General features: G+C 41.2%; 3 protein-coding genes across 3 annotated transcripts; 1 reads left to right on the plus strand and 2 right to left on the minus strand.

Moving 5' to 3' along the window:
* Window positions 1-17: 17 nt before the first annotated feature.
* On the minus strand, window positions 18-1,394 carry LOC135429662 (uncharacterized). The gene is made up of 3 exons (XM_064684073.1): window positions 1,202-1,394; window positions 373-1,140; window positions 18-312 (listed from the first exon to the last, which is right to left on the minus strand). The coding sequence occupies exons 1-3, from the start codon at window positions 1,208-1,210 to the stop codon at window positions 97-99; spliced, it is 993 nt and encodes a 330-aa protein (XP_064540143.1). The 5' UTR covers window positions 1,211-1,394; the 3' UTR covers window positions 18-96.
* A 45-nt stretch (window positions 1,395-1,439) lies between these two features.
* On the plus strand, window positions 1,440-6,321 carry l(3)02640 (porphobilinogen deaminase-like protein l(3)02640). The gene is made up of 4 exons (XM_064684072.1): window positions 1,440-1,768; window positions 2,516-2,588; window positions 4,303-4,572; window positions 4,634-6,321. The coding sequence occupies exons 1-4, from the start codon at window positions 1,715-1,717 to the stop codon at window positions 6,091-6,093; spliced, it is 1,857 nt and encodes a 618-aa protein (XP_064540142.1). The 5' UTR covers window positions 1,440-1,714; the 3' UTR covers window positions 6,094-6,321.
* A 123-nt stretch (window positions 6,322-6,444) lies between these two features.
* indra lies at window positions 6,445-9,869 on the minus strand. The gene is made up of 3 exons (XM_064684081.1): window positions 9,656-9,869; window positions 7,082-9,584; window positions 6,445-6,619 (listed from the first exon to the last, which is right to left on the minus strand). The coding sequence occupies exons 1-2, from the start codon at window positions 9,794-9,796 to the stop codon at window positions 7,083-7,085; spliced, it is 2,643 nt and encodes an 880-aa protein (XP_064540151.1). The 5' UTR covers window positions 9,797-9,869; the 3' UTR covers window positions 6,445-6,619; window position 7,082.
* Between the last annotated feature and the right edge of the window lie 14,643 nt (window positions 9,870-24,512).

The raw sequence follows: 24,512 nt of genomic DNA on the forward strand, positions 1-24,512 counted from the left end.
TGCCACTGACAGCCATATTTTTCTTCGATAAATAATTTACATTTATTGACTGACCGCTTAATTCTAGTATCAGACTTTTGTATGAGGTGTTTTAACTTATCCGTATTCAGATTGCACGGTGAGCGAGAATTGACCCCTCGGTATGGTATTGGCATGATACCAGGTGCGTGTGTCCACCAGAACTGCATCGCCTGGTTCAACGTAAAAGAAGAACGACTGACATTGATGATCGCATTCCGGCGCGGGCGACAGAAACCAGCTTTTGTTTCCCTGCAGCTGCGCCTGCCACATTAGTCGCGGAATATAGTCCAGCTGTGAGAAAAGATAGAAACTTACAGAGCTTGTTCATTGCATGAGCTCAGTATATATTACGTGCATGACGGCACCCTGCTCGTAACCCATCAGAATATAGTCTGTGTTCGGCATTTCTGCATCGACGGGCAGAAAATGTGGCCGTGGATACAACTTGCGTAGCTCCGTTAGTACTGTCGGATGACAAACGCTCCAGCCCACAAACCATGGCGCACCCTCGCTCAGATTTGCGCGTTTCGGAGACATATTGAAAACGTCACGCAAGGATTTGAGGTCCGAATTAAAGTGCTGAAACTGGCATACGGTCTCCAAAGCATCGGGCACGCCTTCATAAAGTTCCTTGATGTATGTATAGTTAAGACTTCGCTCTGCTGCCCAATGCGCAACAGCCTTTTTCACAATGATTGGCCGCGAGGAGTACGCATATCGGGCAAAGTCTTCGCGCGTCAGATTTGGTAAAATTAGAGGCGCCACAACGCCTTTACAGAACTCACAGTCGCTGATTGGGCGCGTTGCCTCCCAGACCAGGTGGTTGTTGGGCAGGAAGCAGCGCACGCCCAACAGAAACGAGATGGTCTCGTAGAAAACAGGAGTCGCCACCATTATGAAGAATACGATGCCCAGCAGCCACAAGAAATTCAACCGGTTTTGATTGGCATTCATGTCGCGCGCCTTTCGATAAGCTTCATGCAGATCCGATGTGGACACCAAACCAGTACGTAGTGCATTCAGATGTAATTCATCGAGCTTGTCCAGAAAATCATCGCCCAAGCGGTCGCGCACCACTCGCATGCGATTGCCCAGCGTCCCCATGGGACGGCTTATGAACTGAAACCGATAATTTGAAAATTTATTAAACAGTTTTTCTATAAAATTGTTGATCGCTTACCAAAAACATGTCAACAGCGCTATATTTTCAATTGTTTGCCATCAGCTGTTGGGGATGTATCGAATAGTGGCACTCGTTGCTGCACTTATCGATATGTGCATATGAATAAGCTCGGTATTTTATAATCGACTAGCAGTTTCACCTCTAGCGCGAATGTTACCCAACAGATATCGAATAATCGATACCATCAAGGCCCCTGTCGCATGGCGAATCAGTTTGCCAATCACTTGCTGCATTGCGCTCTGCTCGGACGTAGTATCGCCCAGCATTAAATATAAATAAGTTTTTTTTGGTTGAATTTCTAACCGTCTAGTACAAAGTCTACGTGACAATAATACGAGAATGTGTGTTTAATACTCAGTGAATTGAAGTTTTCATTCATCGTTCATTGCTGCTTCTGTGCAAAAGTCGTGACCCCAAAAAGCTGCTGCTGCTTGTCCTCGCCAAACACACTTTCACTATAGTACCTTACGCCCACTAGGAATAATTGTGCAATAATAAAAGAGACTTACGATGTCTACGCAGGAAAAGGAAAAGGTTATTCGTGTTGGTTCACGCAAAAGCGAGGTAAGCTATCTGCATATGTACATATGTACGCAAGTGCTTGAATATGTGCATTCGATTTACTCAACTTTCATTTGAATTTCAATCATGTATTTACGTCCATCCGCCTAGTGCTTGCTCCCTCTACATTTCCCTCTCTGTCTCTCTTCCGTTTCGTCTCGCCTCACACATTTATGCAAGACCAAGACTTGTTGCTCGCCTAAAAAATACCGCTGCTGCTTGTTGTTGCTGACCGTGTTTTTTTTATTTTGGTTAGTGTTATACAATACGCAGCTTAGATTCATGCGGCTCTCACGCACTGCTGCTGTTAGTCTCGCATTCACAATATTTATCTGTCAGTGTGCACCGCATTTCACCCCCCGCCCACCGCTTGATTCGTGAGTTTTTATATTTTTATTACTTTTTGACCATATTTTGTGGGCAACTTGAGTCGTGCTTGGCGCGGATTGGCTCAACTCAGCTTGTCTTGGTTTGGTCCGGCTTTATCAAGGCCGCAATTGCTTTAATACTCGCATATCTGAAATTGCTTTGCTAATTAAAATATAAAATGGCAACAACAACAACAGCAGCAGCAGCAGCTGTGACTGCAAATCCAATTGGAAGCTACCATTAATCACTCTCACACTCTCTCTCTCAATTACTCTCTCACTCCTTTTCACCATTTACAGTTCATTTACATTTAGCATTTGCATATGCATTTGAAAGCATTTACTTATTCCTCTTTCCGTTCTCTTCTCTCTTCCCATGCAGCTGGCGCTCATTCAGACCAAACATGTCATCGGACGACTGCAGAAACTTTATCCCAAGCAGAAGTTCGAGATACGTAAGTGAAAGTTTTCTCATTTTCCATATAATTGTTAACACAATATTGAAATATTCCTGCGCGCATGCTTACAATTAACATTTTCCTAGGCTTCACCGTGACTCAGCACTATCAGGCCCAAGTTTAGCCTAGCTATGATTGTCTTATCAATTCTGCAAGCGTTACTTGCGTTAAATTTAACAAGATTACATATTGTTATTACTTGTATACAGAGGCGCGTCTCATTTTTTAAATTTTTATTTATTTATTTTATTGCTGCTCTTTTGCGTGCCTTTTGCCAAAATTAGCTCAATGTCAATGTCTCTCACTTTTGTGGCTTTTATTTCGCGTTTTACGAATAACTTTAACGGTTCTTCTTTTAGATTAAAATCACACTTTTTAGCCACTTATCTTTATTATAGAAACTTGACCAACGTGCTGCTGACATAATATGTTCATCTATTGAAATTTATTTTTCGTTATCTGCCATTGATAACAAATGATAAAGTTTGTTTCTGTTTAAATATTTATGATTACTTCTTGGTTAAGGTTCACACAATCGTTTCTTTTATAATCAAAGAAAATATGCAAAACTTGATATTATTTTTAGCTTTTGAGAGCTATTCCATATTTACAATATTATAAGATTGGATTTTTGTTGTCGTTACGTCACTTTCTGTCACGTTTTCTTCCGCAAATTGGCCAAGAGTTAAATACAGCTATAAAGAGAAAAGAATAATAAATCGTTTAACGCTTTTAAAGTTCAGAAACAATATCTTTAGTATGATAAATATGTCACGAAACGTGCAATATAATGAATTGTCTAGAAAGAAACTAAAGAATATATGATATACGACATATTTATTTATTTCAAATATCAATTTTCCAAATAAAATATAATTAAATAGCATTAGGAAACCCGAGCGCTATTCTGAGACTTTTGCTTATATAGGTATAGATTATAATCAAGGGGGGAGTCTTACAAAAGAAAGGGGGGCATTACGGGCTATAACTCGCTTATAAAAGGGGATTTGTCTACTTGCTGAAGAAGCTCCGATCTGAACTGTGGACACAAACTCTTCGTCCAGATATTTCCTCGCAGCTCAAGTAATAATAGATACAGATGAATGATACTTTTATTGTTTAGTATTCTTCATTATATAACTATTCGAACATTCGATTTTTCTTGGTTTTTCTTTATATTAAAAACGTACATGTGCCTTAAGGTAAAGAATTTCTACCAGCATAATTGCTTCTGCCAATGCTGAACAGCTTGGAAGTTTTATCTCCCTCACAAGCTATTAAGTATAATTGTTAATCAATGGAAGCCGCATTCGGCGAGCAGTTTAGTGCCTCGCGCCACACGCAACATCCCGTTTAGATACATACACAAAGTCCGATGCATATACATATATATCCAATTGTAGCAGTATATTTAAATAGTGGTAGGCAAATTAAGAGTCTGATAAGCTCCAGTAGTTGCTCCATTGCGTGCTGATAAAAAATATATTAAAAAAAGCAAAAAGTTCGCTATCGTGTTGTGTGCCGCATGAGACGGGAGGGGAACCTCATCATCGGGAACCCAAGTCGCTTGCGTGTTTCGCTTGATTGCAGAGTTGCGCTTTTATCTCTGATGATGTAAGAAACGATATCAATTGGATTGGGCAACTGGAGAATAGATCTTCATACATAGTTACATGAAGTTACTCATTTGGATTTCTTGTTGATGTTCTAGATACCATGTCCACCTTTGGGGATCGTGTGCTGAACGTTTCACTGCCCAAGATTGGCGAGAAGAGCCTTTTCACCCGAGATCTGGAGGATGCGCTGCGCAATGGCGGCGTCGATTTCGTTGTGCACTCGCTCAAGGATCTGCCCACAGCGCTGCCAACGGGTATGGCTGTGGGCGCGGTGCTGGAGCGTGAGGATGCCCGCGACGCGTTGGTGCTGCGCGAGAATCTAAAGGGGCACACGATTGCCTCGCTGCCCAAGGGCAGTGTCATTGGTAAGTTTGTTAACTTGTGTGCAGCTCCAAGCTATCAACTAATTGTCTACCTTCCCAACAGGCACCTCCTCGCTGCGGCGCACAGCGCAGACTCGTCGCAAGTACCCACATCTGATTGTGTGCGACATTCGAGGCAATTTGAATACACGTCTGGCCAAGCTGGATGCCAAGGAGTCCAAGTTTGCGGGCATTATACTGGCGCAGGCGGGCCTCGTGCGCATGGGCTGGATGAGCCGCATCAGTCAGGTGCTGGAGCCCACGGATCTGCTCTATGCCGTTGGACAGGGCGCTCTGGCCGTGGAGTGTCGTGCCAACGATGCTCAGGTGCTGACCATGCTGCAGAAGCTCATGTGCCTGAACACCACGTGCCGCATATTGGCGGAGCGCAGCTTCCTCAAGACGCTGGGCGGCGGCTGCTCTGCCCCAGTTGCTGTCTGGAGCAATCTGAAAGGCGAGCCAAGCAGTATCAACGCCAACAACAGGCAGCAGCAGCAACAGCCGGAGGAAGTGGGCTTATCGCTAACTGGCGCTGTCTGGAGTCTGGATGGTGCCATTGAAATACGCGAGCACCTGGACTGTGCCTTGAATGAATCTGAAACGGAGGTGCAGCGGCGCAAGCGTGCTGCAAATGAGCAACAGCAGCAGCAGCAGCAGCTGGAAATGTCCAATGGCAACAACAGCAACAGCTGTGACTCACCGCCTGCCACGAAGCGTGCGAGGAATGGCAACAGCTTGCCTGCGAATGGCACTGGCTCAGGTTCCGGCTCGGGCTCCGATTCCAGCTCTAATAGTCCGCGCCAACAGGGTAGTCCGCCGGTCATATGCGAAGACGCCTCGGTCACAGGCTACATCATGGAGGACCTGATCGAGCGGCACATCGATTTGGCTCGCAAGTGTCCCGTTGTTGGCCACGATAATAACAATGCATTAGGCGCTGGCGGTGACGCTGGTGGAGGCGGCGGCGGCGATGCGGACACCGGCAATTCCAACACAATTGCTCACTGCCCGCTGCCGTTGAAGGTCGGCCAGGACGTTATGGGCGAGTGTCCGTTTGTCAATAATGAGACGAAGATTTCGTACGCCATTGCGGGCAAGTGTCCGGTCACTAACATGGCCGCACTTCCCACAACAATGCGCAGCAATGGCGATGAGCCGGACAATGCGGCCACGACAGCAGCGTCTTCCAAGTGCCCATTTGCAGCCATGCACCAAGGCAGTGGCCTCGAGGTCAGCCAAGAAATCACGGGCCACGCGAAATGCCCCTTCCTGCAGAAGACGGTGCAAATGTTCGACTATGCCGATGAGGACCATCCGCAACCGCAGCAGCTCAAGTTGCCTGTGCTCATCGAGGATGTGGACAATCTATTCTGCGGTCTCTATCAGCACGCCTGTCACAGCAGGGACATATACGTAAAGGCAAACCGCTTGGGACAAACCCTGGCCGAGCAGCTGATCAAAAAGGGGGCGCTCGACGTGATGAAGGTGGCCCAAGCGGAGATTCACAGCAAAGTGGGCACCTGAGGCAGCACAGTGCAGGAGTGTGCACTCCTTTATCCATCTTTATCATCACCATTATCCATTCAAGAGTACACATTAAGTAGAAAAGTTGAACTAGAAAATTGTTTTCATTATTTTTGTTTCGTTACGCGCGGGCTCTGCGTAAATAATTTGTTGGGTTAGTCTTAAGGCTACTCTTACTCTAAATCTTATTTTAACGCATGTAGGATATATTTATATATTATATATAAATATATACAAAAAAACGTGCTCTCTCTTTAGGAACTGCTCTCAAATTGTCGTTGGTTTTCTTTGTAATTTACATTGTTTATGTTTATATGGAAGTCAAACAATATATATACAAAATCAAAAACATTATATATAATTGAAAACTATATTTATATTTTCCTAATGGAATTGGGTTCCATTTCCGTTTTAGTTTGTTGGATTATTAAAGTTTTGTACTGTTTACAAATAGTTAAAAAAAATTAAAACATTAAAAATTCAGTCATTTTGGCATCCTTCAAGGCCTGAATTGCTGTGTAAAAATCTGAAAAAGTAAGGAAAATGCAATTTAGAAATTTGTATAACAACATTTTAAAATCCTTGTAAGATATAATATTCTTAACGAGAGCTTTCAAGTTTTAAATGGAGAGTTAGTGTGGCATGTCCCTAAAATCTTTAAAAAAGGAAAAGTTTTTCAATAGTTGAATAATGGACCGATTGTTGCTAAGTCGAGAAAGCTTTCAAGCTGAAAGATCTTACTTAGCATAACAAACAGACATGACTATGATATGTATGTATTAGATAGATCATATATACTTAAACATACAGACCTTTTTAAGTTCTTATGGATACGAACTAGCATCCTTCAATGCGTTACACTTTTGTTAATAAAATATTTTCTGCATATTTCTTATGCTATTCTTTTTTTTTCTTGAAATACTCTCTACTTAAGCATTTCCTAGTTATATCTTTTAATTAATTTATCTAATCCCTCTGTCAAACTTACATTACTTCGCGAGTTTGTGTTTCTTATTCAAGTGGGAGCAGAGGAAATTGGCCGCTGCGAAGACCTTTTCGCAGTTTTTGTAGCCGCACGGCAGACCGTCAACTCCGTTGCAGACCGAGAAGTGCTTAACGTATTCCAAGCTGTCGTTATAGGTAACCTTGCAATTGGGGCATGTCAGTTTTGTGGTATGCTTCTTGAGCATATGCGAATCGAGACGCTTGCGTGAGCCAACCACCTTGCTGCACATGCTGCAGCTCAGCTCTGACTCGGAGAGCACCATCGAGTCGAGCTTTGTGCGCTTGTGCGGCTTGACATTGGGATTGATCTCGTCGAGCAGTTCGATATCACTGTCTGGCAGCTTCTGCTTGTCGCTCTTTGATTTCTTCAGCTGCACTGGGCTGACCAGTCCCTCATCGGCTGTGTCCGCTTGTGATGATTCCTCCGCCAGCTGTTTGGCGGCCTTGCGTTTGCCCGACTTCTTTGGCGTGCCATTGATGGATATGTTCTGTGATGAGTCTAGCGGATCTACTTCATTCGTAAGTTTCTCTTCTTTGTTGTCTATAATTTGTGATGAATTTAGCGTGTCTATATCTTTTTTGGACTTAATTTTCTTGCTTGACGTGTTGATCTGTAAATTCTCTAGCGGATCTTCTTCGTTCGTGGACTTGACCTTTTTGCTTGGCGAGTCGATTTCTATGACTTCTGATGACTGTGGCGTATCTACATCTTTCTTGGACTTAATTTTTTTGCTGGACGTGTCGACGTCAAATGAATCCAGCAGATCTATATCATTCAGATCTATATTATTCAGCTCCTCTATGAGCTCGTTCTCCTGGCTGAGTGTGGGCCCGACCTGTTCGTCGTTAGCTTTCGATTTGCTCTTGGCTGGCGAGGCCAGCTTCGGCGCAAAGAAATCTTTGAGCACTTGTGATGGCTTCTTAGGCTTTTTGGGCGTGCCTGCGACTTTGTCAACAGTTGCGCTCTCAGACAACTTTTCCACTTTTGATTCATTCGTGACGTTGTCAACAGTTGCACTCTCAGACAACTCCACTTTTGTTTTGCTCTTGCTCGGTGAGGCTGGCTCTTCAATGGGTTCCTTATGGGTTGCCTCAGTGTCTATATCGATTAATTTCTTTGGCTCTTTTCGTGGTGATTGCCTTTTCAACTTGGCTGGCGGCTCCTCTAGTCCACTCAGCTCGACTGCCGTAGTCTTGCGTCTGCCTGTAATCTTTACTGGCGAGCTGGCCAGTGGCATGGCCTCTTCCTTGCTGGGCGGCTGGTTAACCACAATCGAGATGGTTTTGCGTCTACCTTTAATTTTAGCCGGCATCGCAGCGTTGGTGGAATCATCACCGCAGTGCTTCTTCTTGTAGTGGCGATCCATTGTGACTTTGTGCATGAAATGAGAATCGCAGGCATCGCATTTAAATGCCTTGGGACGCTCAATGTTATGCACAGTCTTTATGTGCTCCTGTAGAGTTTTGACCGTGTTCAAATCTTGGTGGCATATCTCGCACTGGTATGTGGTAGCTTGCACTTGCTCCCCGGCGGGCTTTGGTGTGGACGAGTTGGTGTTATTAATGGCAAAGGTATATTCCGTATTGGAAGGTTTCGGCTTTGGCTTCAGTGCCGTGAGCACTGCTAGCTGTGGGTCTGGTGTGGCACCCTCATCCTTCTTCTCGGTAATGCCGTGTGTCAGCAGATGCACCTTTAAGGAGTTCAGCACACCAAAGGCTTTGGTGCACTTCATGCAGTTGTAGATGCGCGGACGCTTCTGTCCGTGCAATGTTTTCAAATGTTTCTTCATGGGATTCGGGTAGACGGATGCAAAGTCGCATAGCTTGCACTCGAAGCCGGTTGCTATATTCTTAACTTCTACCTTCCCGACTGTCGTTACCTCGTCATCTTCTTCATCCTCCTCCTCGGTGTCGCTGGCATTGTCAGCGTTGGCACCAAAAAGCTGAATAAAATCTTTGTTCTTTTTGGGCACATCCTTGGCAGGCGTCAACTTTATTGCATTCTGCAGCAAGTCCTCTACCTTCTTTGGAGTGGACAATTGTGCTGATGCCACCGGGGTGCTAGTTTGTGGCAGACTTGCTTTGAGGGCCTGTTTTCTAGGACTCTGCTGGACGCCCACTGCCGAAGTGTTTAGTTCTTTGAGTCCGTTCTTGTTTGGCGTGCTTTTTTTTTCGGCTGGCTTAGCCTTAGCAGACGTCACTTTAGGGCTGTCCAGGTTACCAATGGGCGTGCCGTTGGTAGTTGCCGCGCCCTTTGGCTTGCGCTCTTTAGTTGCCGGTGAATCAATGTTTGTGGCAGGCTTTGCCTGCTTTGCCTCGACTGCGTCATCTGACTCGGTTTCAACAAGGACAGTTTCAATGTTCTGCTTCTTTCCAGTCTGCGTCAGTTTGGACACCAAATCGATGGCTCTGGCGATGGTGCCTGTTGTGGCATGCAACGTTGAGGCGCACAGGCTGCACAATTTAACGGTCGTTGGCAGAGGTATCTAAATATTTAGAATTGCTGTTGTGGGTCACATGGAATATGAATAATTTCCATTTGTAAGACTGTACTTACGGTGCGTTGGGTGACACTTTGTAGAATGTCAACGATTCTGCAGCCAGCAAACTGCTTTCTGTTTGTGTAAATCTGATTGCCATCTTTTGCGATTTGGCAATAGTCGCAAAGGATTAGCTCCTTTTTTGCATTGCCGCTCATTTTGTCCTATTTTTTAAACGCTTAAAATCGGAGTAGCACGTTGCTCTCAAGTAATAATAAATGTGCTGTTGCCTGGCCACACTGTTAACCAACGGCCAGGGCTGCGTAGTCGATATAAATGAACTGTTCGCCTATCGATGCGCGTTCTGGCTCAGCACAGCAGCTCTCGCTTATCGGTGGCCAGCACTTATCGATATTTGTTGCCTAGCTGGTTTTGAAAATAACGACAACAATATAAAACTGGCTAATGCTGCCCCTGATTTGCGTTTACTTCAAATTAACGCATTTGTTATGCCAGCGCCGCGGGGCAGTCGCAATTTTTGTTACCATTTCAATACAAGCATAAACGTGCCAGTAAATGCAGAAGCTTATCTCTGGGCCAGCTGCTCAGCCACTCGTTAAGCCTAATTGTCGCCACATTTGGCACTTGGCACGAGAGTCGTTGGACTTTTCGAGGTAGTTCCTCGGTCTCCATTTGCATTTTTGGCATGGAATGGCAGTATCCGATTCCGCTTGACAGTAATTACGTCCGACTGGCTCAAGTTCGCAAAAAAAAAAACAACTTTGATTTTAATGAAGGTCATATGACAATGCTCGTGCCTAATACCCAGCAACAATTTGTTGATTGATTTCTGGCAAGCGAAATCAATAAACAAGTGCGGGCCAGCACTCTACAGTAGCCATTTGCTCTGTCTCCCAAACATGGCATATTCGCTATTTCAAGTGTGTGCAGGGAATTCGCAAACTCTGCCAAATTGTATTACCTATTAACAATTGGCCATTGAAGCAGCATAATCTCATTTACTTATCGCGCGTAATTGCTTTAAGGAATTTCAACTTTTGCAGTCAGTTTCGCCTTCAGTCATTGGGCTTGTACTTGAACCCGTCGGCGCAACTTTGAAGTACAATTTAGAAACGAATTCATTTCGGACCGCACACGTTCATAAGTGAAAATGTGCTTGTTTATAAATCAACTGGCTGCCCGGTTACTCATACGAGAAAGGAGGATCCCACTCAATTAACAACTGAGCAATTCTTATTTTATCATTAAATTTTTGCTTTTGTTATTTAGCTGTAATTGGGCTTTGCCGGATTAATGCCCTGCTGCCCGGCTGGGCTTTGAAAACTTGATTTGCTTGGCCCGATCAAAGCCGACTGACCTCCGGCCCTGGCCAGCTGCGGCTTTTGCCTGCTTCTTCTTCTGCTTCTTCTTCTGCTTCTTCTACGTTGGCATTGTGTAAAGCAGAATATACTCTAAATAGAAACCGAAATAGAAACCGAAACGGAGTTTCTCTTGCTGAGAAATCTGCCAAGCGGCGGTGACGGCGACGACGACGACGACGACGACGACGACGACGACGACGACGGCCCAAGGCCAAGCAAATTACAACAGCGGCTGGCGGTCGTCCGGCTCTGGCTGCGGCTTTTGTGCCGTAATTTGAGTTCATTATCATAATAACCCATTGACCAACTTGTCAACCTGACAATATAGCTGTAAGCTTAGTCAGGGAAACGCCTCGGGCTGTTGCGTTTGCCAAGAACTTTTAGCTTTAATTTAATTAATTTTTTCAAATTAAATTATCTTTATTTTTTTCTTTTCATATAAGCCAAAACTATTTTACTTAAATTAATTTGATGTAGAAAATATAGTTCCTAGATAAATCTACAGAGGTCCATCTGAAAGGTCAGCAGGTTGAATCCTCCTCAGCGATCGTCGCCGTGAAGGCCGACTAAGTCTTCTGTTCTTTCAAACTTATTCAAAAGCTCTCCGGCTAAAGCGTTTGACTTAGTTCCCAGCAAGGTAAGCGATTTTGTCGCCTGGAATCGATACACGATTTGATTAATTGTTTGGCAGCCAAGTGGCATTAAATGCATAGTTTGCGTAATAAATTTAATTAATACACTTAAGCGTTTACAGAATTAATGGACTGTCGTTAAACATAAACAACAAAATCGTGTGCACACTTGACCCAAACATTTTATGCCCATTTTAAAGGCTACGTCGAGTCGAGTTCTAAACGGAGCTCTGGCTTTTTTTTTGTTTCCATTGTAATTAAACTTCCAACTATATTTTGAGTACTATTTTTATTTTCGACTTCCCACAGTTGCGGAAGTTTTAAGTTTAACTCGGAGCTTGGCTAATTGACAGCCATTATGCCTTTACATTTATAAATAGAAGTCTTAATTCGGTGTGGAGAATTATTCTAAAAATAGCCGAATACAATGTGCTGGTCTCTTTATTTGATTTCTAAAAATAAGCTAATGGCACATTGAATAAGAAGAAGCAGACGCATGAGCAAATCGAGTTAATGAAATTCAATGTTTGTTTTGCAAATAAATCTGTGCATTAACTTTAATTGAACAACCCGAAACTTGTAATGAAGCAATCGCTTAGAGAGAATCAATTTAACTGCGATCCCTTTGAGGTGGATTCAAAGAAAACGTACAGCGATCCGCTCCGGTGATCTGGTTTTATAGACATGCGGAAGTCGGAGACCAAAAACTGTATCAAAAATTACGCTGTAATGTTATTTAATTATCTGGTATTATCTATTAAAGACAAAGAACAACCCACACACAAGGCACATTGCGTACTCGAACAAAAAGTCAAGATCGAGGAACCAGAATCAATAGAAGAAGAAGAAAACTACACCTGATGCTGGCATCGATATGCCACTGACAATATCATTAACAACAAAGAGTACAATAATATTGTTTTATGTATAAAAATTGCCAGCATCATTTGGCGGCGATTAATAAAGCAACAGAAAAAACGCAGCTAGAAATAGAAAAGATCAGCACAAATAGCATTGGATAAATATGTTTGAACCCTATGGGAAAAATGTATAAAACGAGAGTGCTTCAGAGTGTGCCCATCTAGGAGATACCCTGTAGAAAAAGTATTTTTTCTTTAATTAAATGCGCTTTTCTTCTCTCTATTTCAGGTGGAGAAAGAGCTGGAAGTACCCAAAAGGCAGGATTGCAAAATAAAGTCAGGTTTTTATACAACTTTTGGTATGTTATTTACTTTTTACAACTTTAATAAAACAATTAAATTTTTACATTTATAGCTGCCCGTTCTACTGAAAATATTGCAATACATAAATATTTTCATATAGAAATTGCCGGCTAAATTTTATTTCAACCCAAAATTGACATTTATCGAGTATGGTTCGATAAGTTTAATGCTTGGGGCTTAAGTTATTTTTGTAACTCAATATAATTTAGCTTTTTTTTTAAATATGGTTCGATTCGAATTTCAAATAGACTCTTTTATTGGGAGACTGGTTCGGCTGACAATATGGTTCTTAATAAAATATAAATTGGAAATTCGTGCTCCCACCTTGATGCTTATTCTAGCTCAGCGCTACTCAAAGCTCGCATATGAATTAAGTGACGATCTCGCAACAGATTTTACATAACAAATGATATAGCATCGCGAACAATTATCGCACAGCTCGTCAAGGGTATATAAACTGTGCTGGCTTATGGCCAGCTTGTCAGGTGCTATTGTTGTGGCTCAGCATAAATCTTCGTAGTTAATGCTCCATTCGAATTGGAAATGGAGCTGCGCCGTTAGTGCAGGCAGCGGTCCACTTCCGGGTCAAGCGCCTTTTTGGTGCTTTTGGGGCGGGCAGCGCCAAGTGCCGACAGCTTCGGGTCGCGTGTGTGCCGAGCTGCGATAAGTGTTCATTAGCTAATTGCTTTGTTTCTGGCCGCGATGCGCACTGTGCGACAAATAGTTTGCTTGGCTGGAGCCAAGCCAGAAATTGTGATTAATGATTATTTGATTTTCGGTATATGTATTTCGGCAGCAGGCCGGCCAAAGTCCGAATGCGCAATGTCGAATTAGCCTTAATTGCTGACGGTATGCAAAAATTATAGAACTGAAAATCGAACTCGCAAATGGGGCGTTGTTGCTCCGGGCGCATTGCCCATACCTTTGGCGGCACATTCGAGCTGAGGAAAGCGTTAATCTCTGGTTCCGCATTGCTGTCAATCAATAACTAATGAACGCTCTCATCCGCTTCACAGCTGAACGGTGGCGCATGGCCCACGGCAAGGGCATCTCTCGCCAGGCAGGGCCAGCGGTACGGACCACCCACGGGTAAACCGAATAACGTTAAGCTATTCAGCTGTAAGCTGAAGATTAATCGAATCGAATTAATTGAACCAATTTCTTGCCGGATGATATTTGACCGATTTATAAGTGTGGGAAATTTGGACCTATGTCTATGAAGGATATTTGGGGGTAACATTTTTACATGAATTACGACCAAAAATAATGTTGTCAGATTTAGATGCCCGATGGATTTAGAGGCCAAACCATGAGCAAAGAGCCAAACCTCGTTAAAATCGGATGAGATTTGACCGAGTTATGGGGGTGGGAATTTTGAGCTATGTCTACATAGGATATTTGAGGGTACCATTTTTACATGAATTTCGACCAAAAATAATGTTGCCAGCTTTAGATGCCCAATTGATTGAGAGGCCAAACCATTAAAAAAAAGCCAATCCTAATTAAAATCTGATGAGATTTGAACGAGTTATGGGGGTGGCAAGTTTTAACTATCTCTATATAGTACATTTGAGGGTAACATGTTTACATGAATTTCGACCAAAAATAAGGTTGCCAGATTTAGATGCCCAATTGATATAGAGACAAAACCATGAACAAAAAGCCAAACCTCGTTAAAATCGGTTGAGATTTGACCGAGTTATGGGGCGGGAAATTCTGAAATTATATGAATTTCGACCAAAATTTTTTTCCAGATTTTGTATTTGTTATGCAAATTAATGAATTTATTAATGCTGGATTTCGGCAATACATCAATTATTATTTTAAAATAGGTAAAAATGTGTTTAGTTGGACAATAGCTTGAAAATATCCCTAATTGTGGGGTATTTATGCATGTATGTGTGAGTATGTATGTATGTATGTGTGTATGTACGAATGAATGTACATGTAAGTAAGTATGTATGTGGGTACGTAAGTATATATGTATACATGTTTTCTTTAACTTAACACAGTCTCAGTTTCATACCACTGCGCTGCGACTTTAAATTAAACTCATTTTTAAGTGCTCTTCTCCTCGATTCTCAATAAGTTAAGTAGGCCTTGCTAAATTTCAACAAGGCAGGAAACGTTGGCTCCAACGGCCGGTGGAGGAGGAGCTGGAGGCGGTGGAGCAGGAGGAGGTGCAGCGGGTAAGTAGATTTGTATGTAGTTGTATGTATGTAAATGTATTTATGTATGTATGTATGTATGTATGTATGTATGTATGTATGTATGTATGTATGTATGTATGTATGTATGTATGTATGTATGTAAATGTATATATGTATGTATGTAAATGTATGTAAATGTATGTATGTATGTATGTATGTATGTATGTATGTATGTATGTATGTATGTATGTATGTATGTATGTATGTATGTAATGTGTATATGTATGTATATATGTATGTTTATACGTGTATACATTTATATAATGTATGTAAGCAAGTATACTTGTATTTATGTATGTGTATGCATGCATACGTATGTAATTATATTTTTACAACATTTATGCATGTAATTATTTTTAATGTGCTTGCATGTTGGCAGCCTTGGTTCTCATACCTTAAAATTTAGTAGCAATATATCATATGAACTATAAAACATTTTCTAATAGAACTAAGTATATCTACTTTAATGCTCTCCAAATTTGTTACGCAAGGTGCCTCCAAATGGAGCATAAAGTATACGACTATGACAATGTCGATGTCGATGTCGCTGGCGATGAGTTGCGTTTTGTTGAGTTTGTGTTGAAGTGCTTCAGAATTTCTAATGAGCTGTGGAACCTTCGCTTGGGGCTGGGCCTAAGTCTGGGCTGTTGTTTCTAGAACTCGTAGCAATTTGTTATTAACTGAACAATAATTGTCAGCATAATGATAAAAGCAGCAGCAACTACAACAACTAATACTACAACAATATCGGACACAATTACCCATATTTTGCTTAATGCTTGCGCTGCTTTTGTTGAGGCTACGTGCGCGAGGAAGTTCAATGCCAGCTGCGGCAGCAGCTACAGGAAGCACGGAGGCAAAACTCAGTCAACAGTTGACCCTGGCCGGCTTATCAATGCCTGGCCTGCTTATCAAGAGCTGGGCAAGTCTATCAATGACTCGACTGGGTCGAGAATCGTATTTGCTTCAGCTACTGTTTTAATGTGTTTTATGTGCCCCTGTTGAAATTCGCATTAAAAAGCTTCATTAATTATAGAAACAAACTTTGAAATGTCTCGACTTTGGTTTCGGCTTCGATTTCGATTTCATTTGCGATATCTGCACACAGATCATTAACATTGAAATTTATGAATGATCGTTTGCAGTTTCTAGTCTCAATCGTCGACTTTTGGAGCATTAAATATCGTGCACGAATTTACAAAACCAAACACACACCCACACACACACACACACACTTAGCATGGGTTTATATAACTTTGCCTAACGAATTGATTTTAGTATCAAATGTTTATGGAGAGGCGACTTCTGTCAACGGTTAAAGTTGTTATTTGAAATCATTTTAATATTAATATTAATATTAAATGATAAAGACACTTCATGTATCTATAACGACACGAAATGCCATTTAGATGATGTCTTTAAACAATAATTAGGTCTTTAAGCCTGACTTACTTCTCTAGAGGTTTCACTTTTCTTTACATCATCTACACATTGCAAATTAGTAAGAAGAAAGTTTAACTACGAAAGTAGACTCTATAAAGTATGTTTTTTTAGACAAGAGGAACGAGCTGATCTCAGCTAGAGACAAGTTTTTGCAATATGTTCTGACATTTATAATAATATAAGTCGATATTTCCCATAACAATTCTTTCCCTACACCAAAATTTGATAAATATCGAGTTGTTTTTGATTTCTCAACTATCTCGAATGCGAATAGAGTCAAATTACTTTATAAATTCTTGCATAGCATAAATAAAACAAGCACATTTTGCATTTTGAAAAGTTTTCCCCAGTTCAGGCCGTAATTGCCAGGCTTAGGCATGTTCCAGCCTTAGACACTCTAAGAGCACACTTCTGCCTGCTTTTCTTTTGCAGATTCGTTTAAAAACTAATTAAAATCTTAAAAACAACTAATTAAAAAATGAACCCATCACCAATAGTGAATAACTTCCGGTAATGCATCATTTATCGCACTTCGACCGCACATAACAAAAGACTTAGGCAACGAACTCGTTTGTTATGCTCTAGACATGAGGCGAACATTGCTGACAATTCGCTGACCTCTGAGCCCAGCTCAACCGCAGCTAACAGCTTCAAGTATATTCGGGTAGCCGCTGCCCCTCCTCCCTCCCTCCTGCCCCCTACCGCTCCAGCCGCAAGCCAGTCGCATTGTCAGCTTTGGCACGTATTCCCAAAATCGAAGCAAAATCAAATGAAATCGACTCGAGAATTTCGTCGGTTACGTGAGTGGGCAACTCCCGCCAAGCTCGACCAGGCAGCCGCCACGTCATCGGGCAGGTGCACGTCATCGCGAACGGAATGCAAGGCGATAAGAATTCGTCGCGCTCTGCGGCTGTCCCTCGTCTAGACTGGCTATCGGCCGCTTCGTTTCGTTTCGATCCGATCTGGCCATCAAGTGCACGTACTTAGCTAAATGTAAATTAAATGAAAAATTGATGAGCTGCCGCGGGGCGTGCACTACTTGACGGCGGGCAAGGGGGGGAGGCGGGCGGTGTACGGGGCAGCGCTGCTGTCGTTGACGAAAAAATTTCGAAGCTTGACGCGTTTATTTGGCCATTAAACGCCTCGAGTGTCGTCCCATTGACTGACAGTTGACGATTGTCGTTGCCCGGCTGCGGCGGCTCATCAGTTTTCGCGCAATGTTGAAATCCTGAGCATAAAAAACTAAAATCAATAAAAAACCCTTTTCAAACAAGGCGTGGCTCTCGCTCAAGTGCACGAGTGCAAAACTGCAAGGCATTGCAAATTTTTAAAAAAATATATATAAAAAAAAAACAATTTGAGTGTCATTTTCGCAGCAACATCAACAAGGCAAGTAAAACCAAAGAAATCTTCAAAAAATAAACACCCACAAGAATATAAAAATAATTATTAACTTAGCCATAAAACATACAAAATTGAAGTTTCTGACGTTTATTAGTGGCAATTTATGCGTATTTAAAAATATTTTAAAGGGAAAAAAAACTATTCATAATTTAATTATATGCTGTTTGATGACTTTCAAACAAGCAACTTCAGGCGAACTATTGAAATATTACGCATACGCAGCGTAGTGCGAAATCCATATAGAAAAACTGGAAATTCAAATTATAAACAAACGCGTTCATTGACCAAGAACAGCAACAACAATAACAACAACAATAACAACAACAATAACAACAACTATAACAACAACATCTACGTCACAGCAAAGTTTCAAACAAAAACAAGAATTAAACAGAATTTTTCATTGCAGCTCACCGAATTTTATATGCACTTAAATTGTCTAAATATATTTATGAGCTTCTGTTAAATCACGCGATTTAATTGCATTTGTTTATTTGCCAGCTAGTTATTAATTTATATTTATTGACACTTCAGCGCGTGAATTAAGCTCAGCTGGCATTTGTCCATATACCTTGTATATATATATATATATACATATATATACATATATATACATCTAATGCACAACAAAGTTAAACAACTTTTTTTTTCAGCTATATTTAAATTAGCTATGATGTATACATTTTGGTCAAGCTGTGGTTTTTGTTTTATTTCTTTGTTAATTCGTTGGCGCCAGCTGCGTTTTTATGTGCGAGATTTCCTAAGAATGCGCACGAGAATTCCACCTAAAACAAAAATATATTAAGACAAATGAACTCAAGCAAGAAACCTCAAAATATTTGTGCAAATTTGCATTTAACTGAATCATCGCTATCAATACACGATATGTTATATGAATATGCATATGTAATATATGTTATACATGTTATATATGTAATATATGTTATATATGTTATATATATTATATATGATGTATTTGTTATATATGTTATATATGTAATATATATTATATATGTTATATATGTTATATATGTTATGTATGTTATGTATGTTATGTATGTTATATATGTTATATAAGTAATATATATTTTATATGTTATATATGTTATGTATGTTATATATGTTATATATGTTATATATGATAAATATATTATATATGTTATATATCTTATATATCTTGTATATCTTGTGTATCTTATATATGTTATATATGTTACATATATTATATATATCCAATAGTCTGCACTTGCAATTAAAATTTCCATTATAAAACTCAACGCTCGAGCTCAGCTCAAGGCCGAGCTAAGGAAAAGCGACTTCTTGATGCAATGATTGATATATAATTTGTGTGTTTGACTATTTACTGCAGCAATTGTGCTTGGTCTTAAGGGGGGGTTGACTGTGGGGGGGGGGGGGGGGGTGGCTTGCTATTGAGGAGGCGTGTGTGTGATAAACGCTGCCAGCTGTTGCTGCGCTCACATTTTTGCACAGCAGCTCAATAAATATAAATCTCATTCGAAATGCGCACAGCTGTGCCCTAGACAAGCACCCCCTTCCTCCCTCCTTGCCCCTTAGCCAGTGCAGCTAACTGCAATTTAAGACCAATTAGCACAAAAAGGGTAACTGATGAATATCATTCAAATGGCAGCCTGTCCCCTACCCTCCCCTGCCCACCCTCCCATCCACTCGCTTAATGAATTCGCCAACTGTGCGCCGTCATTTTCGAGCGTTCATATATAAGCTATATATTTATATTCTTAGCATATATACTCGTAATGCTCGGATCGTATATGCATACTTTATCTGTGCTCTGTTGCTGCCTGGCAATCGTGTTTGGCTACAATCGTGTCTAATTTGCCGCTTTGTTGTTGTTGTTGTTGTTGCAGTTGTTGTTGTTGTTGCAGTTGTTGTTGTTGTTGTTGCTGGGGGCACATCTGTTGCTGATGCACTACATCGATAGTTGCTGCCAACTGTCAGCTAGCTGCATTGCGCATTTGCATTCATAACTCAACAGATGCAACAACAAAATGTATATATGAAATAAAAAAAAAATGTACAACAAAATTGTTGCGTTGTCCAAATGACACATATTTGAAATTCGAATTAGTTACAAATTACACGACTAATACACGAAGCAACAAAAACTGTGCCATATTAATGGCCAATTAAAGGGCCGCGTTTTTGAGGGTATCTCTAAATTCCTAGCTAATTCTTCTTATCTACTTCTTTCTAAGTAATAGATCCCAAAAAACGACTTTTGTTTAAATTTTATGTAGTTGTTATGTGTCTATATATTTTCTTATTTATTAGATTTAGATTGGTCGACAACACGAAAGATAACCTTCTTATTTGATACATAACAAGTAAGAGGGTTCTAGTCGGGAGTGCTCGACTAGGGGATACCCTGAACCATTCTCTGCCAATACCAAATGCAGCTGAGGCTGATCCAGAATATATGTATATGTGCTTAATGTGGTCAAGGGTAGCTTCCATTCTGCCTGTTACCTACATTTGCGCAAAACTTGTATACCCTTTTTACCCATTGGGTTCAGGGTATATTTCATAAGTCAGCCCTACTTAAGTTCCCCTTCTTTTTCTATTTAAACTCATTTAGGCTTGAAGTCCCATATAAAACTCTTCAAACCTAAATACCTAAGCACTTGCAACTCATCCACTAAAAACGAATTGCTTGCAGCACAGTGTAGATTAGCTCGGCTAGCAACAGCAACTGTTGCAGCAGCTGCTGCTGTCCTAGCCTACACCTGTTTAAAACAAGCAGTTGCCTCCCTGCCGATTCGCCACAGTCTCGGGCTGTCAGGTTCTCAGTTCTCTTTCTGAGATTGAATAATTAATACACGTGGCAACTAATTTTCTAGGCTTTTCGATAAGGTGTGCAGCGGGCTGAGGTGGCCGTGGCCCGCGACCCGCGGCCCGTTCGTAATTGGTAATTGCCACGATTTGAGGTATTTGCATTGCAGTCACATCAGCCAGTGGCCCTTTTCCTTAACGCCGCATAAGATTGGCCATCTGTGCCTAATTGCTGTGCCCGCGGGGATTGGCCGGGCCAGCTGTGCAATCCGGCTGATTGACTGGCCGGCTGGTTGCCTGTCGACAGCACAGATGTTCCACAAATGGAAATGTTGCAGTCGAACTGTGGAATAATCCGTTTATAGAACTCGGCTGAGCAATTACTAGAACCTGAAACTGTCTGATGTTTATTTATAAGCCAGGCAAAATATGATTTGGCTGTGGCATGTCGTCAAATGTGTGGGATTGGATTGGCGAAAGCCCTCAATAATTGCGAATGCAAAACTTGACGCGGAATTGGCGTGGGAAACCAATTGAAAACTGGAATACTTGCTGATGCAGATGTTAATGTTAATGATGACAGCCGCAAACGCTTCGCTGCACAATTGAAGACTAATTGAAACTAGGAAGCGGAATTGTCTAGAAGTGGAAGTGGAAGTGGATTACATTAGGTGCCATTAACTAAGCACAGTTTGTCTAATTAATCAAATGGCCGTGCCCCAATGACAAAGACAAATTCAACGAGGGCCGGCCCGGCCCGGCTCTTCCAGTTCCGCATTAAGTGCGTGTCCAGCCGAGTGAGACCTGCACTCATCTAAAGACCGTCCACCCGCTTCCCCCCCCCTCTCTCTCTCTCTCTCTCTTTCGCTCTGCCTCCACTCGAAGCCGCTTGCGAAGGTCGCAAAATATTAAGTATACGTATGAAGAACGCCATTAAGCGGCCACTGTAGCTCTTTATTTTTTTCCTCTGTTAATGCTTAATAAAATTGAGCCCCAAAGTGGCTCTCCAACAAAGAGCAGGAACCACATATTGAAAATTAATAACAAATGCTTAAAGTGTTAAAAAACAAAACGAAAACGAAAACAAAACAAACGAACTTTTAATACAAATGCCAGCAAATTGTAACATGGCCAAAAAGAAGAAAAACAAAAAAACAATATCGAATAAATGCTTAAAGCATTTAATTAGGCAACGTGAAATTAGCAAAGTTTTAGCCTAACAATGGGCCAGTTGTCAGGGGGGGGGGGAGGTTTATTTAACAATATCAATGTCGCATCGCTTATCGGTTGTTGAACGCGCGAATTTAATTGCAATTTGCAAATCGATTGGCGACGCTCGCTCGGCGTTTAAATAACTCTATAAATAATATAATTAATAGCGCAAATTTTTGGCATGCATGAACATTTAAACATGACATGCAGCTGCGCAGAAGAGGAAGAATGAGCAGATGTAGGAAGAGGCAAGCGATACGCTTCAATTTTTCGGTAGCTCTAACTGAATTATGGCCAACACACAGACACACTCGGCCATAACAATTATGTTTTGTATAACAGCCATGCAAATTATTTACATTGATATGCATAAAATTGCCTTCAGCTGTGGTTAGCATTTACGTTGAATTTGTTTTTTTTAATTTTTGTTTATGTTTCTCTTAAATGGCCTGCCCTTCAAAAGTGGCTGCAAATGCCTTCGGGCGAAGGAAAGCCAAATTTGATTGTGGCTAGAGGCAATGAACTGATCGAAGGATGGACTGATCACAATTTAATAGATGTTTTATATAATATAGTATAATAGTATAACAGTATACCCGTGTAACAGTTGGTAAATCTATATGACAGTTGCTAGCGTTGCAATAGGATTCATTATTTATCTATAGTGGCAAAGTATGCATATAACAGTTCTGTGTATAAGTCTAACAGTATAACAGTTAGTAAATCTATATGATAGTTGCTATCGGTGCAATAGGGTTCAGTACTCGTCTATAACATAAACACAGTGACTCATTATGCATATAACAGTTCTGTGTATTGCAAGTCTAACAGTATAACAGTTAGTTAATCTATATGACAGTTGTAAGCGTTGCAATAGGGTTCAGTATTTATCTATACAATATATAATGGCAGATTATGCATATTATACTTTTGTGTATAACAGTTCGCAGGCCTGGCCTGACTTAGGCAACGAACTTGAACGCCTTTGTTGATCTATGCAAATGTCAGACCCAAGCGCGACACCGTTAATCAGAATAACTGTAATTAAAGCCGCCATCATAGTTGAGTCCACACAGCTGGTTACCGAGCTGACGACGGCCTGAACCCAGTAAGTCGCCGGCAAGGCCGAAGAGCGCAAAAGCGCCTCGAACGACGGCACGACGCCAGGGCATGCGCCATCTTGTCCAGCGACTGAAATTCCAGCTGAGTGACATTAATACGCCGACGACCAAAGGAAAATATTATTTTTGTTTAATTCGCTGCAGTGGGCCCAAGGTTCTGGCCCGCTGCGAAGGGGTTCTGGGGGTCTGTGCAGCTCGTGCCGTTGGCCAGACGACTCAGCGTAGTTTCGCCTGGCATTGGCCACTTTTGCAAATTCGATGGCCGTCAGCGCGATAGCCACGGTGGCTGCGGCTGCTGCTCCACTTAGTGCCGCAAATATTTAATTAAGCAATTTGAAGTCGCGTGCAAAAATTAGCAACAATTTGCGGCTGAGCGTTAAACGAGCCGCTTAATCCGCGGCCGCGGGAAATTGAAGACGACGCACAAGCAGCATTTGAAGTTGTGGAAGTGGCTCAAACTCAATATTTAATAAAGCTGAACGCAAAGTGGCCGGCGACAGGTTCGCCCTGGAAAATGCGCTGCGTCATCGCCAAACAAAACAAAACTGACCATCAACAACAAAAATCACAACAACAACAACAACAACGGCGACAGCGACGCGTCACTCGCGATGATAAACAACATTTTGGCTAAGCTGACAAAACGTAAACGGGGGCAGCGGGGAGCTGAGAGACAGCTGCTGGGTTTTCCCAGGCAGCATTATCCGATTGTCGCTTCTCGCTGCATATTATGAAATTCGCGCCATGAGATATGAGATACAAGCCCAATTGTTTGCGTTTGCCAAATATGCGAAATAGCAGATGAGATGCGTCGAATTCGTGGGTTTGCGGCAGATGAGGTAGGTTTCATATTTATAGGGTATATGCCTTGACACATTAAGCCGAATTTCAACTGAATGAATATGAATTGTGAATACCATCAAAAGGCTTGTATATATTTGACTAAAAATATATTTAAGTTTATTTGGACATGTGTTCCTCTTCGAATAAACTAATGTTATTATTAGAGGTTCTTATTTTGTTAACATGAAATGTGTTAAGCACAGCAGTCAACATCTCCGGCCCTATAAACTATATTTATTCTATAACAGCATCAACAGCCTAGTGGATATAGCCATGTCTGTCGGTCCGTCCGTCCGTCTGTCTGTTTCTATGCAAACTAGTCTCTCAGCTCTAAAGTTATCATCTTTAAACTTTGTAGTCATGTCGATAAGTCGATACTGCCCGGATCGTAGCACAATATCATATAGCTTACATAGCAACGATCGGTCAAAAAGTAGGTTATAGTATGGAAACCTTTTTAGTTTTCCAAGATATTTTGATCAAACTCGGCACTTTATTAATATTAATATTATTATTATTATTATTATTATTATTATTATTATTATTATTATTATTATTATTATTGTTATTATTATTACTATTATTATTATTATTATTATTATTATTATTATTATTATTATTATTATTATTATTACTATTATTATTATCATTATTAT

This window comes from Drosophila montana, unplaced genomic scaffold (genome assembly GCF_035044405.1).
Source record: "Drosophila montana isolate Dmon_TW-CO22-7 unplaced genomic scaffold, ASM3504440v1 contig_2668_1, whole genome shotgun sequence".
NCBI lineage: Eukaryota > Metazoa > Arthropoda > Insecta > Diptera > Drosophilidae > Drosophila > Drosophila montana.